The following is a 13706-nucleotide window of genomic DNA, read 5'->3' as shown; positions in this document are numbered from 1 at the left end:
ATAAATCATGAATAGATAATATAAAGCTTTCGGAACAGGCCCTACAGCTGATTAATTGGTTGCGTGATGGAGGCCCTTGTGGTGCCTATTTACTTGTCAAGATGTAGCCTACACTTTTTGAATTCTGAACTGTGAAGTATGCGAAGCAAGTGCACAGCGTCTTGAGGAAATGTTGCTGTGTTAATTAACCTTGAATTAAAGGACGATGATTTAGGCCAAATTAAAAAAACATCCCAAAATTGATTAATTAGGTCATCGTAGATGCCCCAATTTAATTAGTGCCTTAGTGCTGATACTGCTGTTCCCCAGAGAAGAAAGTGTGTTGCCCGTTTCAAGCTATTGCTGTGCAGCTGCAATAAAGTGGCATCCACATGCTGGCAATGGGGAGGAAATCGTTGCTTTACCTCTGACAGACTGAAAGATTCTGGAAGCGTTCAGGTCTGAATAGGGGAATTAAACGTCTGGTCAGCAAAGTGTTGTGGGGTAGTGCTATGAAGTCTGAATTGCCTATTCAGTCGGGGCCTCCACATGGCAGGACTCTGTGTGTGTGTACGTACATTTAGTTTTGCTGTGCATATGCAAGTTGGTGGTAACTTTTTTTTAAATTTGTAAGTATAGTAATGTTTTTTGGGTGTGAGAGTAGCAGCTGTGTGTGTGTGTTAGAACTATGATTTGAATTACAGTGAACAGATGGGCATCAGTAACACTTGTAGAGTGAAGGCCATTATTACGCCTGAGAAGATAGCTTTTTCTGTCGCCGTTAGTTTGCGCTTTTTTGGCAAATACAACATTTTCCATCATACATTACTATGCAAATGTAATCAATATATAAGCCAACCTCACTTGTAAGGCAGCTGTCTGCTTTACTGCAGAGCACGCTTAAAGTCCACATTGTATTTGACCCTATATTACAACTTCACAAAACTATTACAACATAACAAAGATAGTGCCTATAGCTTGAACAAGGTTCAATTAAAGGAGTTTGTGGACTGTTCTCAACAAAGACATAATTGGAAGAAGTGAAGAAATACAATATAGTCCCAACACAAAGGCAGTGAAGTCAGCAGCAGAAACAGACCAATGTAACATCGATGGCATAAGATGGGAAATTGTCCATCTTTCATTTTTAATAGCAGAAGTCTCTACACAAACTTTTCACAAATTAAGGAATATCTACAGAAATTCTCCAACCAGTTCAACATCATTGCAGTGTCAGAAACATGGATTAAAGAAGGCAAAAGCATGGACTTTGAACTAAAGGGATTTAAACTGGTTTGTGTCAAAATATAAGGTTTGAAATCGTAAATACAATGTGCTCTGCAATTGATAACCCAATGGAATGTGTGACTATTGAAATTCAAATGAAAGATAAATGTTAATTATCAGCTGTGTGTACAGAACACCCGATTCAAAAATGGAAGACTTTATAGAATACATGGGAGAATTACTTTCAAAGGCAAATCAAAAGAAGATATTTATCTGTGGGGATACAAACATTGATTTACTTTAAAAAAGACCTCAGTCTGTCTGCAGCCGAGGTCAGCAGACAAACTGACTGTTTTGAATACTTTTGCAGATGTGTTTAGACTACTAGAGAAGAAATGGACAAGGCCATATCACTATCTGCATTGTCACAGGCAGAGAGGAAAATGGAAAGCATGTCTGTTGTACACTGGCAATGAATAAGGAGACATAAAATTGTCTGTGTATTTATTATGCATCTTCTTAAAAAAAAATGTTTTTAACTGTATCAGTAGCTGTGCATCTGAATCTTATGGCAGTGGGGGCGGGACCTGATAAGCCTTTGGCTTCTCCTGCCACCCTTCGGACGATAACACAAAGTAATATGTATGAATATGCAAAGAGAAAATTGTGTATTGTGTGTAATTGTCCGGAAGAATAATAATAAATAAATAAATAATTAAGAGCAGACATACAGTTAATCCCGTTTATCACGCTCAAGGTGTGACATATCTTTTTCTCTCTTGCGACTTGGACAGCAGTCTGCTGACTGATGACGTGCCGTGAAAGTCCTTGCTGGGTATTTTAATTGGCTGGAGCTGTGCACAGTGTAAGCCACACTCATGTCAACTAGAGAGTGTGTGTGTGTGTGTGTGTGTGTGTGTGTGTGTGTGTGTGTGTGTGTGTGTGTGTGTGTGTGTGTGTGTGTGTGTGTGTGTGTGTGTGTGTGTGTGTGTGTGTGTGTGTGTGTGTGTGTGTGTGTGTGTGTGTGTGTGTGTGTGTGTGTGTGTGTGTGTGTGTGTGTGTGTGTGTGTGTGTGTGTGTGTGTCACACCAAGCAATACACAACAGAAACCATTACACAAAATTCAATTTGAATTGTCAAAACTGTCTGGAGCTCATGCACATCTGCAAGTTGCTAGTAGCAACGCTTACAAGCTGTGGCACAGCAAACACAGATGTAAGAACAAGAAATGCACTCCTTTAATGACACACACACACACACACACACCTTAGACTTGTATGGATTGCCTGGCGAAAAAACTGTCTCTAAGTACTGTTTTGTGGAAGATAATGGGGTACCTGAGGACAACAGTGACCACACTTGGGCCCAATTAAGCCACACTGACACAAAGTAGCACGGCAAAGAGTCATGTTTCAGAGTTACAGCAGTATGTTGAATATACTGTGTGTGATGGGTGTGTAGACAAGGGCATCTTGGGGATTTAGCGAGCTCCTTAATAAAAAAAATATACATTAGAGAGAGACACATAAAACAGCTACAAAAGTAACATTTATGATGCATAAAATGTAAAAACACCTACTCCTCCTAAATCATACATTTCTGAACTGCCACGGTTGATGGGTTCTCAACTTGAATTAGCATGGAGTGTGGCTCTGTAGATTAAAATACTATATTATATGCCTGGTACATTGCAAGCCTTCTGTCTGATCTGCTCTGAGGATATGATCAAACACAACTTTGAAGACATACGCCTAGCTAACACTATATCAACTGGGAACATGCTGCTAGCTAGTAGCCGACAGAATGTCTCTTCACGCTTCTTTCTATTGTCTCTTTACTGGTATTTGTTCCCAAGGTTGTCCAGCAATTTTAGGTTGCCTAAAGAGTTCGATTTGAAGGGAGAATTTAGATCTCCCAAACTAACAACTTTGCTAATTGCTAATACATTTGTACAAATGGGAGCAAACTACTACTTTTTTGATGTTTTCTTCGCCAGGGTTTTAGTGTAAAGTCTAAATTTACATAGTTTTTTCCAACGTATATAGCCTACACAATAAATAGATTATTATGAATCCAAAAGAAAGTATATACATATATCAAATGACACATACAGGATCTAGACTATTTCTGTTTAAATATATTGGACAATGAAAATGTATTTGTCACTGTCATATATAGGCCTGTTGCATTTTCCTTTTAAAACACTTTCAACCAATTACAGACATGGAAAGAAATCAACGACAAAGAAAGTGGGCTCGTAATCCTTCATAGTCATAAGTGGTAAAAAAAAACTGGTTTGGTCATGCTCCCATTTTATTTTTAATAAATCAAAACAGAAGCTCCTCACCCTCCCGTTGCTCAGGTGATTAAAATGATGAGTGGTCCCATGGTGCGGGTGGACAGAAACAGGAGGCGTCAATTATACACACAGAGAGACAAACACCCAGGAGGTTTTGACACGGCCATGTGAAGTTGGTTTACGAGCCTCAGGGGGTCCTTGGTTAGGCTAAGTTTATCAAGGACATCTAAACTCATTATCAATGGACAGAATGATGCAGCGAAGAAGGAGAGGGGGTAAAAAAACAAATGATAGGGAGATAGTAGATAGATGAAGGAAGTTAGAAAGCACAGAGATACGATCTGAAGGAGTTTACAAAGACCTAAGAGGTAGATATAGAGCAGGATATGAAATAGGCAAGGTGAAGAAGACAGAGGGAAACATTTCAGAGAGACATACAAGGTATTTTGAGTGCAGACCACTCAGAGATGGTGTGGGCAGCAGGGGTGAGGGGAGGACGAGGAAAAGATGGAGAGATGGAGCAATGCTAGTCGTTTAGGGGATGAATGATTTCACGCACAATGCTTTCTCAACAGTACAGTTTTCCTAATCCCAATTTTTCTTTTTCTCTCTCTGAACGTTCGGCGACTCGGGACATGAAGCGAAGCAACCGGTCGTCAATTATTTCAGATGAGAGTTGGGATGGTGGACTGGTGTCTGCTGAGAGATTTTAGTCACACTGCCCCAGCAGAGAGTTGAACACGAGTTCAACCGCATGTAAACGCACAGCTATACTGTATTCGGTGCAAAAGTGTTGTAGCCACTTTTGTCCAATTCATCCCAATTCATATCGGATTTTCACCGCTTTCTCTGTAGTATAAGACATTTAGCTGAAAGACATGTTCTAAACTAAAGGCTTCAGGGATTTTCTATTGAGATTTAACCTCCAATTTAAAAAAATTACATGATTATATTGTTGGTTAGGCTTCCAATACTTCACAAATGACACACTCGGTGGCAACTGGCAACTACTCAGCCACTTGGCAACACACAACACAACCCTGGTTGCTGTGTTGATTTAGAATGTTGAGTTTACATGTGTTGTGTGTGTGTGTGTACTGTGGGAAAATGTTCCTCATCAGTCATGCAGGACTTTGTTCCTCAGTTCAGTCAGTCTTTCTGCACTGCTTTTGTCATCATTGTGTCTTTCTCTCTGTCTCGACTTCCAGTTCCTGTCAACTGATGAGGCCAAACATTTCTTTTCTTGTTCCTTGTTTATTCTCTCTCCCGCTTACCCACAGCGTCTAACATATTCACATCATCTGCCTCTCTCTCTCTCTCTCTCTCTCTCTCTCTCTCTCTCTCTCTCTCTCTCATATCTCATATTGAATTCTACTTCTATCGCCTTTCTCTGCTGTTGGCCATGTTGTCCATGCTGCTGGGCTGGCTGGAGCTCTTGTGATTTCAACCCCATTCTCTCTCTCTCTGTAGTGCGTGTGAAAGTTGTTGCAATAATCAGAGAATCAGTGTAATGACTTACAATGCCTCGGTCCATAATGCGTGAGAAGCCCGGATTTGTATTTATTTGTATGTTTCTGTTCTTACAACCTATGCATATATGTATGAGGGCATGCTTGTGTGTGCGTGCATATGCAGCTATTCCGGCTGCATCAAATGTGTTTGTCTGAAAAATTCCCTATAACCTGGGTTCAAAAGCGGGCAACGTTGTTTCACCACTGTCATCTTGTGCGACTGCAGATCCCGGAGCCGAAAACATTTGCATAGAAAAAACTCAGTGCCGTTCCACATTTGTTCAACATACAGTATTTTGTGTTAGGTCTTAAGTTCCGTGTGTATAAGTGAGTAGAAATTGCAATAGAAAAAGATGGGCCTCATTTAGTTAATTTGCTTTAGATGGAGTGTTCATAAGCTGAAAAGTTCCATTTTAGCACTGTCATTTATAGTACAGCCGAATCCACCCGAGAATAGCGCCAACGTCTGCTGTCATGCTTCAGCTATCTGCTGTGAAGAGAAGACTGCTTTTTCAACACTTAACTCATTGATGGGTCGCCTAAGTATCGGGCTGCCTGTCTCCCGGGTATTACGTTCTTGTACCGCCATTCAGTATTAGTGGCTTGCATTAAAATGGAACAGATGGCGCTCCTTTCCCTGCTTCAGGCCTCAAAGTCCTGATTTCTCGATGGTGCTACTTCTACAAGACTGAATGCAAGTTTAATACTTGACGAAGAAATGTAAAGGACTGAATGAAACACACTCTCATCAAGGTTCATCAGACTAACTCTGTCTCGAAAAGCCAGCATGCCCTTTGGTCATTCTGACCCACAATCGTATGTGCAGTTGTAGTTTAAAGTTCACCGTTCATTGTTATGATGAAATAGAAAGCCCCAATTGCATGCATACTGCGTGCAAACTACTTGCTTTCTTAAGCACAGCTACAATATGAGGTATAGTGAAAAGAAAAGTATGTGATTTGGAATTTAGGGGTATCTTAAAGGTCCCATATTATGCAAAATGCACTTTTTCAATGTTTTTTAACATAAATATGGGTCCACGGTGTGTCTAGAGACTGCCAAACTATCAACAAAAAAAAACTCTCTCCTTTTCTCCCCCTCCCCCTTTCTGAAACCTCCACAATATACTCTGTTCAGAATTTCCCCCGTCCTGACGTCAAGATGGGTGAACCCACCTCCCCCACATAAATAACCAAGAACTTCCATCTGCAATAGTCTATGATAAGCCCACCCCTATTTCTTATTGGTCCATAGCCACTGACATTTTTCCAGGCTCTAAGCGACAAGATGTCCATAGTACAGCAAGGCATGCTGAATGTTGCACAAAAGCCTTTTGCTCATAATCCACTAATTTATCTTATGCACAGCAGTCTAATAATGCCACGTTTATAACAAGACAGAGGATAGGAAGCTACTCGTGTAGAAATCAAATGGTGAAACTGAAAGAAATGTCTTCAATGGTATTAATTTGGCTCTGAGTGCTGGTTAGCATGTTAGCATTAAGCTGCTAGCTTTGCAGTAGCCTCCAGCGTTTGCTGTATTTTGATTGTGAACATGTCATTTCGATTAGCTTGTGGCTGTCGGTATGCATCGGTATGACGATAGTCTTTCCTGTAGACAAGGATCGTTCATGTCAAACTGTTCAAAGTATGGCTGACATTTTGGTTCTTCTCATGAAGTAAACAACCATGGTTGTTTTGGCCTATTGACAGTGAGTTTATGTTTTCGGTGGCTAGAAGTGATGATAGTCAACATTGTGATACGGTCTGTGTTAGGCAACAGCAGACCTACCCTTTAAGCACTTATTGTAAAATAATCTGGTGTCCAGTCATAGGAAAAGCCTTAGATGAGTAGTTTTTCATGAACACAAACTATAAATGAGTAGCCTAGAGTGGACAATAAAACCACATCCGTGCAATCAGCCCACCACTGCCAAGTCAACCTGCACTGACGACCACACAACACAACAATTTAGCTCAAACGTCACTTTCTTTAACCTTAAGGACAAAAAGTAAGGCAACACTACGCTTAAGTTTTTGTCTTTCCTGTCTTTCTTTTCTCTCTTCAGGTGTTCAAAGCACATACGCCATCACTCTAACCCCTCCGTTCCCCATTTCTAAATCTCTTCCTATCATGGTCCACAGTGTCTTCGTCTGTAAATGTTTTAAGCCTCAAGGAAACACATTGTAGGCAGCCATCCGGAGCTAATCGTCTACTTCCTGAGTGTGACTTTTGGGCTAATAGACTGTTGCACACAATGTTTTGCCATTATCAGCTGTGGACAGCAAGGTGGTGGAGGACAGTTTTTAAGTCGTCAGAGCGTTGTCCGTGTGTGTGTCTTTGTGTAAATAACAGCTGCAAGCCACTACTTTAGACCAAAGGCTAGATGTAATGGAAGCGGCTATCAGCGGACCTGCTGCTGTTTCGATAAGCGCATGTCCACCGCTTAAGGGCAACCTCTCTTTTCCTCTCATTTTAACCGTTATTTCCTGCAGGTTATTCCGTTTTCACTTTGTTCTTCACCGACAATTTCAATCGTTTTTTTCTTTCTTCGCTATCTCAGTTTTATTCCCATCTCTCTCCTGCCAAACGGCGTCTTGGTCTGTTCCTCTCTGATACACTTACCCCATGATCCCTGTATCCGTACCATTCAATATAGTGCAATTTGTTGGCAGGCAATACGACAATATAAGAGAAACAATTTGTTCTCTCTTGCATCGCTCTCTTGCCATCATCTCGCCTTATTGGTGATCTTTCTATCTTGTGTTATTGCTTTGTTCTGTGTGTATCAGAGCATGTAGAGCAGCCGTAGGCAGATCTCTGTGAGGCTACGGAACTGAGAAATACTAGCTTTTAAACATTTTATTTTTTTTCTTAATTCTGGTTGGTCTGTATAATTTATGTCTAGACAAGGTATATATTAAGTCCATGCATCACGTCTACTGTGTGTGTGTGTGTGTGTGTGTGTGTGTGTGTGTGTGCCTCCAGTATATTGGCTGCTCACTCCCCTTTCCCTTTGGCTACTGTCAATCTTATCAGCGTACACCTTCAGGCGGTTTTCAGTTCTCTTCTTCCTCCATATTTGTGGGGACCAATTTGCAACCCTTTGAACAGTGTTATCTGGACCAATTGGTGACATTTTGGCTTCTTTAAAAGCCTGTTTGAGGGTTAAGACTTAGGTTTGGTTTGCCTGTGAACGCATTAAGTATAGGCGTTTTATGACCATGTCTGTGTCCACCATGACACAGTCAGCACATAATCTAAGGTGACATATTAATTGATTATATTTATTGCATCTTTGCTGAATATTTCAAACCAAATATGTTTTCATGATGTCAATTTAAGAATGTCCCCAATCAATTGCCTAATGTGCTCTCAAAATGAAACATATTTTAGAGGCATGTTTATGGCCTTTCTAGTCCTAAAGGAATGCTGAATAAAATGAGCAAATTAAAAAAATGCCTGATACCTTTGTCCCATCATCACCAACTAAGTGTCTCTTGGTTTTGGTATAATTGAGTCCTCTAGTATTAATGGATGTATTTATGTATGAATATGTTGGTGCCATTTGTATATATCAGGGTTTTTCCTGCATAGAGACATTTTTGGCACCCCCCAAAGTGAAAAAAAAGAAAATACGTAAATAAAACGATCATTGAAACTCCCCTTTCTCAACCCCACACCGCTCTTAAAATTCACAAACTTTTCGCCTTTACTGTCTCAGTCGCGACCCCAAAAAAGTAGTTCCGTGGTTTTCACCCCCAAAAAGGCCCATTCTGAGCCAGGAAAAACCCTGTATATGCACCAGCCTTCCATGTGAGAAGGAGAGTGAGCCATCTTGGATTCACCCAGCCACTCCTTTTTAAATAGCTTTCCACTGCAGTGGCCACTATGCATGAAAGGGCTAATGTGTAGCAGTGTTTTCACACATTATTGCTTTTACTGCTACAAAGAAACTCTTCTTGTTCATGAATGAGAATAAAGTCAACTGTGTTGAAGCCGCAGCATTGATTTTTCAGAACTTGGTTATCCCAGGTGTGCAGTCAAGCCCGTGCAGAGTTAACAGTGTAACTTCACTTTTCTCTTTGATGTACTTTCTCCTTCTTGCCTGGCAGTAGTTACCAGCAATGCCATAATCAGCACATCAGGAACTTGGTGCACATTTTTTGACAATGTAGTTGGCTACTGTTGTCTTTTTCCATTTTCTCGCTAACTTTCTAACTTGAATTACACTCCACTTTTCTGTTTCCTTGCCCCAGCACATAAACAATCCCTTTTTGTTTCATGTTCCTTCCCTCCCTCCCTTCCCTCTATCCGTGCCTCTCTATTACTGTTCCTTCCAGGCTTCTACTCTCCCCTTTCTAGAATTATTTCCCATATTTCCATCCATCTATCTGCTCCTTCCTTCCTCTATCTGTCCACTCCTCTTATAAAACTCAGACAGTGCTGGCCTGATAAGCCTCGTGCCTTGAGAGCTTGTCAGATGTGTCAGGTCTGTCCTCCTCCCGCCAAACTGATCCCTGAAACTCACTAAGGACCTGCGGACTATAGTGCTGAGTCCACTGCAGTGAGTTGTCTGCCTACACTGTTCCTTTTTCATTATAACTGGCGTCCAACCTACTCGGCAGTGGAGTAGTCTAATTAAGTGGGGCATTCATAACATATTTGGACTGTCTGCCTAGAGCAACGTGTCATCCTATCTGTCCTTCAGTACACCGACACGACTCTTTCACTGGTGCCTGCCATATTGTCCACTGTGGAGCACAGTATCCGTCTGGTTGTCTGTCTGTGTGACATGGGAAAATACTAGACTGCAGTGATTTCTGAGTTGGAAGCTGTCGTATATTATCCGCATTTCAATCTCTGAAAAAAAAAATTCTATTGCTGTATAGGGCCTTGTGAAGGCATATACCGATGCACTCTGGGGAAAAAACAACTCTGAAAGCAACATTGTGAGATTTCTGTCACTATCAACATACATAATGCAATGAACCACACCTGTCTTGGGTTTCAGCTTGCCCCAAAAAATCACATTCTTAAACAAAGAGACAAGCTCTTAAGCACATGGGCAATTACACAAGGTGTGTCCCTGTAGCTGTCACCGCACACAAGTGTTTAGGCAAATTTTGCTCGTTAGACCATCGTTTACGTCTTGTCTCTCCCCTCGTCCCATCTGTCCTCCTCCCCCTAGTTCCCCTCATCAGAGATATTTGTAGTTGGATGGTAACACAGACTATCTCTGACAACTTGAAATGTGATGAATGACTCTCTCTCTCTCTCTCTCTCTCTCTCTCTCTCTCTCTCTCTCTCCTCCTAGATGTACATCCAAACTACCACCCTGACCATCTCTCTCAGCTTGTCTGCCTCTGTGTCACTGGGAATGCTCTACATGCCCAAGGTCTACATCATCCTGGTCCACCCCGAGCAGAACGTGCCCAAAAGAAAACGCAGCTTCAAGGTGAGGTGGACATACAAACTCAATAAAGTTTGGAGAAAGGTGGAGCCATTCTGGAGAAAACTTGTTTAAATATATTTATTTTGTAAAATCAATTAATTTTACTCTATCTCTGTATATACTGTGTGTGCTGTAAAATAGCTGGTGTTAATACACAGTCTAGGCTCTGTAAACTGGCATGTTGTTAGCTTACGGTGAGCCCCCTATGTACCCTTTGTTTGTATACCACCGCCATGTTTTTCGTGAGGAGATATTCACTGATTTTGACAGCAAGCTTTGTCCAGAATCTCTATTCTCCTCTATAATTGCTTGGATTTGATTGATAATAAGACTAATGTTAAGTGGGATTTTTTTTTATGCTAACGAAATTGGGAAAACAAATCAAGAATACAATCTAATGTGGAATTGAATTGGACAAAAAGGGGAAACCAGAACAATGTATTTCTGAATGTGACTGCATAATGATACAGGCCATCGTGACAGCTGCCACCATGTCGGGGAAACTGAGCCAGAAGGGAGACCGGCCCAACGGAGAGGTGAAGACTGAACTCTGTGAGAGCATGGAGACCAACAGTGAGTAAGAGAACACCAAATCTTTTTATAATTATACATATAATAAACCATATAAAAACTAAACCGAGTCCAACAAAACTTTTTGCACATGCGGAGAATGCGCTCAACACTGAAGTATACATGTGCTATCTCACTAAGCAGTTTGAGCAATGTCAAATTGTATTATTCATAAAAACATATAATATCCATCCATGCACAATAAAACACATGCACAAACAGTATAGAGAGGTTAAATACTAGTCAATGGGAAACCTGTGTGTTTAAGTGCAATGCAGTCAGACAGCTGTTCTTATGGGGTTAGTAAATATTAGTCAAATAGATTATCTGATCTCCCCCAGCAAGTAGGGTAGTGGATTTATATGTCCACGCTAATCACATGTCATTATGTAGATATGCAGTTTGAACAATGCTTTTGTTTTGAATTGAATTAAGAAAATGTTTCATTTCTATTTGAAATGTAATTCCACGTCTGACTCTTTTGCATGGCAAAGCAGTTGCAGTAGTGATGTTTTTTTTTTTTATATCATGGTGCGTTTTCTAAGACTTCTTACACTGTTATCTCCACTTCAAAGCTCTATTTTACATTGAGCTGGTTCTCCTGTGTCAGTAATCTACAGATGACATGACAGGAGTGTGTGTGTGTGTGTGTGTGTGTGTGTGTGTGCGTGCGCGCGCTTGTGCATGCATGGTCCAAGCACTTTGTTGTACACGTCTCCAAAGTAGATTTTGTTTCCTTTGGTGTGTGTGTATTTAACTCAATATACTGTAGCTGTGTGTGTTTGTACACGTGTCTTAATGTCGAATTGCATGGACACAACTCTGTCCTGTCCTTGCTGTGCATGTGCTTCTTAACAGTCTGAGAATGCTTTTGCTTGGAGTATAATGGGTCTCAGACCTGTGAAGGAAAACCTTGCTTTCCTTTCAGCACTTTATTAACTGTGGTGGAGGCGGCCGGACTTTATTCATTTAGTCCAATACTTAAGCTGCTGAGTCATCTCCCTACATGCTTCACTTTGCAAAAAAGTAATAGCTTCCATATGGTCCAAACAACAACTTATTTATGCAACGGTGACGAGCCTAAAGCAATTTTAAGAATGTCTACTTTTTCTATTGGTGACATTCTGCTTAAGAGTGCTATTCAGAAAGTATTAAATAAAAAGGTTTTGGAGATGTTTTAAATCTGGAATAAATGGAAAACATTTGCATGCACCCACACTCATTTCTTGTATGTATATATACACACACACACACTACATATATATAATATATAAAAATATATTCAGTAAATGTATATGGTATATTAATATGTATGTATGTGTATATATATATTCCAAATATGTTTTTCATTATCTTAAACAGTGTGATGGCGAAAGACAAGTGAATGACAAAAAAATATTAATAAAAAGGGTTGTGTGAGAGCATCATAGTCTAACAATGGCACAGTTAAAGGCCTGTAGTTGCTGGAAAAAACATTGACATTTACCATGGAATGCCTGAGTGGACACGAGACATAATGTGTTTGACAAAAAAGCCCCTACAGCTCAGGTGGGACTGTGGATGTGACACTGCTACGTGACGATCTGTAGCGAAATCTGCTCTCAACTGCTCTTTTCTTCTGTTTCCTTTCCCCTGCCCCTTCCATTTCTCCATGCTGTCTCCTCTCTGTCATTCTCTCTTTCCCTTTACACTCTTTCTCTATCTTTTTTTTTTATAAAATGTATTTTCTTTATCCCCATTCACTTTTTCTTGCCCCCTCTTCTTTCCATCTCCCACCCTTTCCGTATTCACGCAGCTTCATCAACTAAGACGACATACGTGAGCTACAGCAATCATGCCATTTGAAGGGACCACAGAAGAAGAAGAAGAAGAAGAAGAAAAGGGGTTTGGATGGGAGAGGGGGCGTGTCTCGGGGCAGTGGCAAGCAAAAGAAGGAGCCGTCGTTCTTAGCCGATTGGCCGAAGAACTGGCGGACAGTCGGAATCGCCCAATGGAATCAAAGCATGAGACATTTTGTATTGTTCCGCATCAAACCACAGAGAAGTGGGACCACATCAACAGCCAGTCAGTGTGCCTGCTTTCCCGCTGCTCACAGCTCATTGGTCCTGCCATGAACTTAACTGTTTAAAAAAATAAATAAAAGAGACAACATGAAAAAAGTGACATACCATAGGACACTGTGGTGGACAGAGTAATTATGAAAACCTACAAAAAAAAAAGAAAAAAAAAATCATGAAAATGAAAAAGGAAAAAAACTCAGAAAACCATGTAGACATTATATCTGAAAAATCAAGGGGCAAAGTTGGGGCCAGGAAAGAGATTTAACAGATTACATTTAAAAAAAGATATTTAAGAAGAGAAATGTACGAGATCAAAATCTATGAGACTCTAACATGTGTGTTGTTCTTCTCTACTTGTAAGTATTTTTGTGGTTGTGACGATTTTTTCATTCTTGTCTCACCGTTGTCTGATGGAGTCGCCCGTTGCTTAATGAGATGAGTGTGTTTCCTCCTGCTGTCTTGGCTAACCGAGTTGTAGCCTTGGGTGTGAACCTGTACAATGCCATGGTTGAAGCATGCCAGTTTTTATACAAAAAAATGAGATTTATTTATAATAAAGGAATGTTTTGCAAATGTGTAGATTGGTGGTCGTTTGTACGTCTGTA

The 13706-nt window shown here is 40.6% G+C and overlaps 1 protein-coding gene across 1 annotated transcript in view; it reads left to right on the top strand.

Annotated features, from left to right (window-relative positions):
• grm8a (glutamate receptor, metabotropic 8a) overlaps positions 1-12886 on the top strand; it is a gene marked incomplete at both ends in the record, with an annotated part of 148040 nt that extends 135154 nt beyond the window's left edge. The window contains 3 exons of the mRNA XM_080050953.1: positions 10334-10474; positions 10942-11044; positions 12837-12886. Coding sequence (XP_079907079.1) covers positions 10334-10474; positions 10942-11044; positions 12837-12886 — 294 coding nt within the window. The remainder of the gene's footprint in view (positions 1-10333; positions 10475-10941; positions 11045-12836) is intronic.
• Positions 12887-13706: the final 820 nt, after the last annotated feature.

This window comes from Ammodytes marinus (assembly GCF_949987685.1).
Source record: "Ammodytes marinus genome assembly, chromosome: 22".
Classification (NCBI taxonomy): domain Eukaryota; kingdom Metazoa; phylum Chordata; class Actinopteri; order Uranoscopiformes; family Ammodytidae; genus Ammodytes; species Ammodytes marinus.
The sequence above is the reverse complement of the archived record's forward strand: the minus strand, read 5'-3'. Positions and strand labels throughout refer to the sequence as shown.